This window comes from Gymnodraco acuticeps, unplaced genomic scaffold, assembly GCF_902827175.1.
Source record: "Gymnodraco acuticeps unplaced genomic scaffold, fGymAcu1.1, whole genome shotgun sequence".
NCBI lineage: Eukaryota > Metazoa > Chordata > Actinopteri > Perciformes > Bathydraconidae > Gymnodraco > Gymnodraco acuticeps.
Genome location: NW_022990016.1, coordinates 859,764 through 870,071, shown reverse-complemented (window position 1 = coordinate 870,071; position 10,308 = coordinate 859,764). Strand labels below are relative to the sequence as shown.

Sequence of the window (10,308 nt, the reverse complement as noted above, 5' to 3'; positions counted from 1 at the left end):
AGGAACTGAATTTCAAAATAAAAATAACCGGAAACAGACGTAGGCCTATAAGGGACATTTCGAGCATCATTGCGATTGTCAACATTTCTGAGTTTAGGATGGCCGAAGACACTACACTACCCATAATCCCCAGCTATCGTTTAGGACTACAGTCCCGTAAGGTTACGCAGAGCGTCAAACAGCTGTGTGAAATGGAACGAAATCACGCCAGACTATCCAAAACTGGAATCGAACGCCCCCCCCAGAACTACACATGCTGGCTATTGTGTTTCGCAAAATGTTCTATGGGACGTCTCTACTGAACGTTTTCGTTTTTCCCACAATTAGAAGTTGCCAGTATTAAACACATTGGTGTTATCAAATGTAAAACATATAATTAATAAATGGGTGAAAATCGCTTGTGTCCATAATGCGCAGCATTAATACACACATGACAGCTCATTGTTACTTTGTAATTCTACTCCACTACAATTCAGAGGTTAACCTGGTATTTTTACTCCACTGCATTTATTTGAGTTACTTTGCAGATTCTGATTAATTATGTGAAATATAAACATCCCTTAAATCAGACTTTAGTTACACCTGAGTAAAATTCAGGTAAGGTGATTGTCAAGTGCCAACAATCAGGAGAGATATTTGATAGTTGGTGCTTGAGAAGACTAGACATGTATCTGCAATTGACATGAATGGAAACGAGTAATAAAGTATATTCATTGCTCGTTATTCTCTACTAATAGTTCATTAAAGACTGTATATTATGGCTATTTTGCACATCCCTTTCAAGATTTTCAAAGGTTTATTGACATATCATATACACAACTACGGTGTAGTTATGCAGTGAATGAAACACTTGGGTCACAGGTTCCTCAACAGTGCATTACAAGACATCTATCAATATGTGTGTACCTCCACCATTAAACTGTCATATTCTGCACATTTCTTATTCTATCTACATAAGAGTATAATTCATATGTATAATATCAGTTAAAATAAGTGCTTCAACATAGTTACCATTGCAGGAAAGCAATATATTAGACGTTAAGTACTTTGTCAGGCTTAATATTTATCTGTAGATAGATAACCCCAAAGTTTTTTTCTTATTTAAAAGAAGACCTTAATCTGTTATTTAATGTTTAAATAAAGGTTAATTCGTTTTTCTGTTTTGCACCTCCTCCTATTAATATCTTTGTACATTCTGCACTAAACTGTTTTATTGTAGAGATCACTTATAGTATCTTCTTGATTTTTTATATTCTATATTTATACTTTCCCCCTATGAAAGTATGTACTCTTAATATTTTTGTAATCAAATAAAACACAATAATTCAATAACGTGCTTTAACCACTAGGCGGTGCACACAAGGTACACACAGCCATAATAACTTTGTATTATTAGTGTAGGACACTTTTGTTTTCGTACAACATCTGAAGATGTGTAGTTTTATGCATGCTTTCACATAATTGTACAGCATATTGCTATACTATTTCAGACTCAGTATTTACATTCTTACATTCAAAGAAAATCAGTAATATCTTTAAAAACTACAGTCCTTTTCTATCAGCTGTGCACCGTTATGGTGTAAATATAACCTATCTGTGAATTAGATCAAATGTAAAAGTCAGCCGAATTAGTGTTGATACTGCAAGGAGACGTATTGTGTGAAGAGAAATTGAAGATGTTGTTTAATTGTTGAAAATATTTATGATCCACGTGAAGTATTCAGTTTCGGCGGCATTTTCTCAGTTTTTCCAAAGGTCTTCTCATCAGGGCTCTATAAATAAAGAACTACGGCAGATCTGTAATATACAATGCAGCCGAACCGTGTATTACAATGCCGTTATGTGACGACTTTCAAAGAGAAAAGCAAGAGCGCTCGGAATTAAGTATTATTTTATTCTTTTAAAATGTTTTCCGGATTTCATATCATATAAACACCAAATCCCAGCATGCATTGCGGCTAAAACATCCAATAAACGAGCTCTGAGCCCCATTTATTTTCCTCACAGACGGCAACAAACATCCGAAATTATACGATTTCAAATAAAAGCAATAACTGTGGCTTGATATTGAGTAAGAACATGTTTTTATGAACCACACAGCTTCCGGTCTTCCTCGACCCGACCGGAGAAAAAGACGTGCTGCAGGCAGTAGAAATACATTGCTTTTAAAATCGTGTTGTGCAACACGAAAAAAAGGGGCAAATCGTGTTGGTGAAAACGAATCAATAGATTAAATATCGTGTTGGTGAACACGAAATGCCGTGAGACTGGGTTGGTACACCCGCTACAGGAGACTTGCCCCTTCGGGTAGTTGTGGAGCACCAAAGACGGGCAGACAGCAGTGGATCATAAGGCTGCAGTTTGCACACGCTATTTGTTGTTGTTTATCACGCAGTCTGTTCTTCTTCTCTGTCTTCCGGTTGTTGCCTCTTTTTAATGACAAATACACACTACCGCTGCCTGCTGGTAATGAGAGTTATTGCCACTCACGCACTGAAGTCTTTGCGGTGTGTTCCCGTGCGACACATGGCCAAGACGCAGGAGAACACCGCGACGCAACAGCCGACGTCGGCGTCGGCGAGTCCTCTGGTGACTGCTTGGTGTGTCAGGGCCTTTACACGTGTTAATAGTCAAATTCCAATAGTTAAGTAAACTATCAAAATCATCCTAGTGACCACAGTGGTCAGTCTAGTTACCCAGGAATTTTGAGTTGAAGAATTACAGGAATATTATGTCCTAATGTTCTAATAATGTTAAAATATTTTAGTAAATTGTTACCACAGAACATTTGCATAATGTTTTAAAAGTAAAGCACGTTATCCTACTCTAAAATAATAACATTCTGGCAACATAAAAAAATCTAACTTGCAGCTGAAAACGTTTTAAGAATAGTAGGGCATAATGTTCGAACAATGTTATCAAAAACATTTGAAGAAGGTCATCACAAAACATTTTAAGAACGTTATCCTACCTTTCAGAAGAACATTCTGGGAACCAAAATAAAACTTCCCGCTGAAAACATTCCTAGAACTATGAATGGTAACATTCTCAGAATGTTTTTAGAACCAAACATTTCTAGCTGGGAGGGCCCCTTTAATCCTCGTAGGGTAATTCAGCAACAGCAATAGGAGTTACACAGGATAGGACAGGTAGGAGTTCACAGAATAACAAAAGTTATATATATATATAAGATATCAATAAAAAAACTATATGATAATATAAACACAGTGCATCTGGAGATAAACACATACAGTATGAATGAAAATAATTAGGAATATGAATAAATATATGTCTCTGTCTCTGAATATAATGAGTTATTTTATAAGCCAGGGATTTGAGATGATTTTATTCCAATAAGTCAGCATGTTCTGCCTTATTATAGCACATTATGTTATTCTCATATCTGCTGTGTTGGCACTGCATGAGCTATTTAAAACTTTTGCCCACCATTGTGCTTTCTGTAGGTGTGACCAATAAGTGGGAAGGGAATAAGAGGCCCTCCTATCTCCACAACATGACATAAAACACAACATGCATGTAATTGTGACAGCACATAAACAAAGAGCGTGGTGTAATGTGTCCACTGAGGCGGACTCATCCTTAGACTCTAAGTGCCCCGTCTTCAGGGAGGTAAACAGCAGCGTAGAGCCTTAGTAGGTCACAGCTTAAAGTGCTCTATGTATTATTAATAAAGTCTGTGCTAATTGAAAGTCATAACGCCTTAAATGAATTGTCTGGGGCCGACATCACAACCTGTCCACCTGCAGACTGAGGATCCTCTTAGATGGAGACAAATTTAGATTTTCTATTTTTTTTCTGTTTGTAAGGTTTCACATAATAAAAAGGTATTCTGATTCTGATTGAACAATGGCAGAATTACAGTTGATGTTACATAACAAAGACTGTAAGCTTTGACTTGATCTTTGCTTATTTTGTTAACTCATCTGTTCTGTCTGAAGACTTGTTGTTTTTCGGTCCTTTAACATGTTTACTTTAGTAATGCTATGATAATTTTGATATTTCTTCGAAAAATGGTGTTCGTAATGTAATTTAAGAAAGCCATAATATAAAGTGATACCAAAGAGCATCCGAACACAGTGTGTTTACTGCAAGCTATTACTTTGAGTTGATGTCGTCGTGTAAGTGTGTATTCGTGTGTGTGTGTGTGTGTGTGTGTGTGTGTGTGTGTGTGTGTGTGTGGTGTGTGTGTGTGTGTGTGTGTGTGTGTGTGTGTCTGTGTGTGTCTGTGTGTAGTCAGAGTATGTTATGGAAACATGCTGCTGGCATTTAGAGCATGTGAAATGTCTCTGCCTAAATATACTCAGAGGTTAAATATACTGTCATATTGATTGGCCGATGTATATCATCTTTATAGAAGTGTGACAGCACAATATAATGTCAAAGAGTTATACCTGAAAGACATTGGGCACATCTGAACATTTCAGTTCTGCACTTTAGTACAGAACTGAGGTGCGTGTACTACTTGAGTATAATTTTATTCCACCTGATCTCCACTTAATTTGAGAGGTAAACAGTGTACTTTCTACCCCTCCACTGTATTTATCTGACAACTAAAGATACAGCATTAGATTGAGATTCAGCATATAGAATATGTTGCATTGTTATGCAGTAAATCAAACCACCAGCAGTACATAAAACATGCAGAATCACCTCAACCTTTGCCAGATACAGTATTAAATTGCTGCTTTCATGTTGATGCATCAGTATTAAAAATCAAATATTTGTTGTAGTACTTTTGCCTGCATTGTGGGGACTTTACCTTTACTTATTAAATATATTTGGCAGATATTATATCTGTACTTTTAGTTATATGTCACTGCAATTTGAATGCAGGTATTCGCCTTGTGATAGAATCATTTGGTTTACTATACTGAGGCCAGTGGTGTAAAGTAACTTAGTACATTTACTCGACTACTGCAAGTACAAATCTGAGGGACTTGTACTTTACTTGAGTATTTCAATTTACTTACACGTGTAAGTGTGTATTTGTGTGTGTGTGTGTGTGTGTGTGTGTGTGTGTGTGTGTGTGTGTGTGTGTGTGTGTGTGTGTGCGCGTGTGTGTGTGTGTGTGTGTGTGATGAACATAATACACTCATACCCATTCATTTCTATGGCGGTATATTCTGACCGAAAACATCATGGGTGTTTCACTGTTGAATAAATCACAACAAAATCAATGCAAGTGGTGATCATCAATTGTATATGTTCTGAGGCCTAGTGTGGAGGATAATAGCCTATAAGGTATTGAGGCAATTGGATGAAAAACACAATATTTATAATAAAAAGTCACTCGGTCACTTTTGACCCGAAACGCAAGAGAAGGGTTAAGTACACGATTTGAGTACTGTTCCCACCCACTGAATGAATGATCTCAATATTAGCTTACAGTATTTAAAATAAGAATATAAATAAACAACATTAAAGTCATATTATGACTTCTGTAGTTTTTCTCAGATCTTTTGACATGACTTTAGATGTTTAGATTGAAGCAAGTGTGTGTGTGATCATACAGTGCAGTATTCAGATGTACTCCAATCGAGGTGAGGGACAACCCCAGTGCGCATGCGCAGCGTAGTCATCTGACGGGTGAGTGTTGCCGCTACACCGACAGGGCCACCGCTGTAACACAGGAGTCAGACACACACAGCCTCCATGAGGGACCGTCTCCTGCTAGAATAACACAGTTAAACAACCGAGGAGTAACCGGGATCACCGCCCAGACGTTTGGAGGTCGGTGAAATTCCCCCGGAGATGTAGCCAGCAGCGCGGCTTTGGGTCGGTGTGTTCGCTCGGTCTCTGCATGGCTCTTCCCGGGGATGCCATGAAAATCAGAAGAGCCGACTGAGAGCCCGCTGCTCTTCGCTATCTCAGACACGGTGGCGGCGGCAGAGGTGGAGAGCGATGGATCCTGGTGGAACAATCCAAATTAGGTAGCGTTTACGAAGAGAACCGAGGAGAGGAGAGCGTCTCCGTTTTGCAGTTTAGTCGCCGCCGGAGCCGTCTTAAGGATGGACTTCACCCAGCTCCGGAACATCATCAGCAGATACGTAAGGGCCCCGTCTGTCAACACTGTCACAACTGTAGCTGTGTGTCTGCAGGTGCATGGATGTACAGTAGTGCATGATACATATTACATTTGTTTCGGTGCATTAACTTGCACCACACTGACTTCACAGGGCAGCGAGTGCACGCACAGGGTGATGTGCATCTCATCTGCAATGATAAACATTTCACTGAGAAGCTTTGGCAGACCATTGGCTGTGAGCTTTACAATGTTTGTGTGGAGCTGAATGGGGAATGTGCCAGTGGCTACAGATGCAGGGATGGCCGGTGAATGTGCAGAATAGAAATTAACTTGGCTGGCCCAGTTAAATTGCTTTCGTGAGAGCTACAATATGCAATGCACACTATCAACAATCACATGGCTTCCCCTGGTTCTGCAGAGGAAATAAATCCCACTCAGGACTCATAGAGCTCAGAGGCCTGGCTGGTACTCAGTTTTACTCTTGCTTTTACTCCCCTGCAGCCTGATAGAGAGATAAGTTGCTAGGTTAAACTAGAAGGGTTTTAAAGTTGTTGTTACTCTCACTATTTGGTTTATTATAAAGCACCAAGGGTGTCCTGGGGTCAACATTTAAAAACATGTAATAAACAGTGGAGATAGCCAACATAAGACATGCATAAGAGAAAAGCCTTTAATATGTATGTACAAACCTACACTAATGACTTTCTCAACATAGTTCCAAGCAAAAATACAAATCCTTATATTTATAGCATCCCTTAAAGATGTTTTCATTTGAAACACTGATTTATGTTTTGATGTTAGGCAGTGTCAGAGGTAAATAATTCCATATTTGCATCGCGAAACAACTTTGTGTTTTAAGAAAATAATGTTTGCCTTGGGGAGTTAAAACCAGCTTTTTTGTTTCTTTGTTGCCTGTTTGGTGGCATATGACTCTAAATCCTGTTTTTATTTTTAATTGGACTATTTATGATTGAACTATCCATCTTCAAAGTACAAGTGTAGCAATCATCCTGTCAACAACTTTTAACCAGTTAAGAGTCTAGACCAGTGCATACTATTGATAATAATCAGGGGAGGATACTCAAATAGTTAATTAAAGTAAAATAAGTTTTAATACAGTAGAAATGCGTTGTGCTGCTTTCAGATTTGAACGTTCTTTTTTCAAAAAGGCTTATTATTTACTATTATTCATGTTCAATTATTTGTTATTATATTTTATAATATTAATCTTAATCTGAATATTCAAAGTAACTGAAACTTTCAGATAAATACATACTTAAGTAAAGTACCTCAAAGTTGTATTTATGTACATTACTTGATTAAATGTACTTTTTTTTTTACCACTGATTAAGGGACATTGGGAACACAAACTTCAAAGTACCTCAAGACATCAGGAAAATGAAGTGAAAACAATAATACAGTGTAGTAGCAATGTATGGAGTAGAATCATAAAGTTGCAAGAAATTGAAAAACTCATGAACCTTTAAATTGTACTTCAGTAAATGTACTTAGTTACTGTCCACCACAGATATAAGTTAGCAGGGTGTGCCGCTTTGTTTTGAACTAGCTGCAGAAAACACAAGAGAAAACACGAGCGTCCTTATCATTATTCGTTATCAGAGATCTGTCTAATAGCAGGAAATGTCCACATATTAACAGAGCAGATGATGGTGAGCTGTAACTACATTACTGGTTGTTCTGGTGTCACACACACATCGCTGCCATCAGCAGTCTCCGCTCATCAGCCGGAGCAGGAAGCAGCTGCTGGCGGGGCGGCTGAATTAGAGAAGGAAGTGTCTGCAGGGAGACAAGGTGACAGGTCTGGTGATGATCATCAGAGTGGGCACCTCCGAGGGTCCTCACATCTGCTCCAAGTCTGAGACCCTTCACCTCACCTGCCTCAGGTGCTGGGAGATAACTATCTGTGTGTTGTGTGTGTGTGTGTGTGTGTGTGTGTGTGTGTGTGTGTGTGTGTGTGTGTGTGTGTGTGTGTGTGTGTGTGTGTGTGTGTGTGTGTGTGTGTGTGTGTGTGTGTGTGTGTGTGTGTGTGTGTGTGTGTGTGTGTGTGTGTGTGTGTGTGTGTGTGTGTGTGTGTGTGTGTGTGTGTGCGCGCGCGCGTGCGCGTGTGCAGGACTAATGTCAGGGGAAATCAGATCCACGGGTGAAGAAGAGGGGAGGAGGAGAAGGAGGCGAGGGTCAATGAACACGCCCCTTATTCCTCACCCTTCTTCATCCCTCTGCAACACTGTTAAGTAGACAAGGGATTAATCATTAATTCAATTATCCAGTTATTGATTCAGAATTGGAGGGATGTTTGATGTATATCTGGACGTCTTATTACTTGTATTGCCCTCCATTAACCCCGTCATATTCTGAACAGCTGCTCCCTTAATGAGGCTACATAGAAGAACAAACATTACATCATGCAGGGTGATTAACATGTGATCAGCAAGAGGCCTTTTCTCCGGACAGAGAGAGCAATAAACTCCCTTCAAGGTCACTGCCCAAAAGAAGCCACACATACTTTAATTATTTAGCTATTTCAAAAAGTAAAGCTTCCTCAGGCATGAAAGGATATACTTCTGATAACTTTACTCCATGCAGCGGACACGTTTATGAGCATTTCTCTTCTTATTTTGTTATTTTATTATAACTGTTTTGGACTATTTTTGTGTGAAGGAAATAAGGCTTTTTCACTTGTGTTGCACAAGCTAGGCAAACTCTGCTTTGCTTGTAATTGGTTTTGTTTATTGAGTACATTTGTATATATATATATATATATGTCTTGATATTATACTTTTTTGGGGGATAGGATACTGTAATAAAGTTATTTCCAGTGTTGCCATTTGTGTCCTACAAATATTATGAAGATGGAAACAGGCATTCAATGTTTGACACTAAAATAAGGAAACATTCAAAATAAAAAAAACAATTTAAAATAATTGAATCACCTTTATTAGCCAAGTGTATACAAGGAGTTTTACTCGAGTGTATTGCTTTCCTCTAAATAAAGTTGCACAAAAATTGACAAAACAGCTAGGAACAAGGACAACAAGCTGGACAATTTTACAAATAAAAAGGGCTTTAATATACACAGGTTTGTGAAAAAATAGGTGTATACATGTTTAAATGTAAAGACACACTGTTTATCAAAAATTAAATGCAATAAAAGAGAAAATCTAGTTAAGCATAAGTCTGGAAGTAAACTATACATTTTAGACATCCAAAAAATATTGGCGGTATGATACTTGAAGATGGTTTGCTAGGGCATCTGTTCAAACAAGACTTCTGTTTTTTATTTGAGATAATTTTATGATTTGTCAAACCGTCATCTTGACCATCTGGTGCTTCAGCTGTCACTGTGAAGTGAGCGTAACCTTTTTTTATAAATTGTAATTATTCAGTTCCATTCAGTCCAGGACTTCATAATGAGAAGGAAAACGTATAAGCCTGTTTTTCGGTTCCAAGAAAAGTTACCAGTGAATTGAGCCTGCACAGTTCAGTACATCGTTTTTGTGAAGAGAAATACGAAGTCATGGAGTTTTTCAACGCATGAAGTTTAAATGTAGTTAGTTTTGTCTTTTGGCATAAAATAATGGCTAAGCCTTCATGCAATAAGATATACAGTATAATAGGTGTGTGTATGTGTGTGTACTTTTGTTCTGCTATCTCAGCAGATACCTGGAACAGGACATAACAGGAAGACTTTATTTCCTAAATAGATTTATTTGAAAAATTATCTCATGTGGTTTGAACAGATCTTGTATGTGCCTGTGTGTGTGTGTGTGTGTGTGTGTGTGTGTGTGTGTGTGTGTGTGTGTGTGTGTGTGTGTGTGTGTGTGTGTGTTATATGGGTCCACCCCCTTGTCTCTAGTGCCTATTTGTCGCCTGATAATAATAATAGCCACGGCGTGATGCCTCAGACGGGCACAAAGCGTAAGAAATGCATGAGGTCAGGATCTAGATAAGGAAGATGCCGTTGGTCTTATTAAAGATACACATTATCTTATAGGGGCTTAAACATGTTCTCTTATTTATAAAATGTACCTTATCACTTTCACAAAACAATATTAATATCTTCCACTGCTTCTCTTGTCTGCAGCTTGATTCACCCTTACCCCCCCCCCTCAGTCCTCACCCTGCTTTGCGTTTTATCTTTGAATGTATGACTGCTATTCTTGCGTAGACCTCTCACAACCTCAGCAGATAAAAGGGAAAAGCCAGCCGTGTCTCTCTTTGATCAAATGGCTGCCAGCAGAGTC

The 10,308-nt window shown here is 38.5% G+C and overlaps 1 protein-coding gene across 1 annotated transcript in view; it reads left to right on the top strand.

Annotated features, from left to right (window-relative positions):
• Positions 1 to 5,619: 5,619 nt before the first annotated feature.
• LOC117544587 (probable phospholipid-transporting ATPase IH) overlaps positions 5,620 to 10,308 on the top strand; it is a 47,255-nt gene continuing 42,566 nt past the window's right edge. The window contains 1 exon segment of the mRNA XM_034213773.1: positions 5,620 to 6,068. Within this exon segment, the coding sequence (XP_034069664.1) occupies positions 6,030 to 6,068 (39 nt within the window). The 5' untranslated portion in view covers positions 5,620 to 6,029.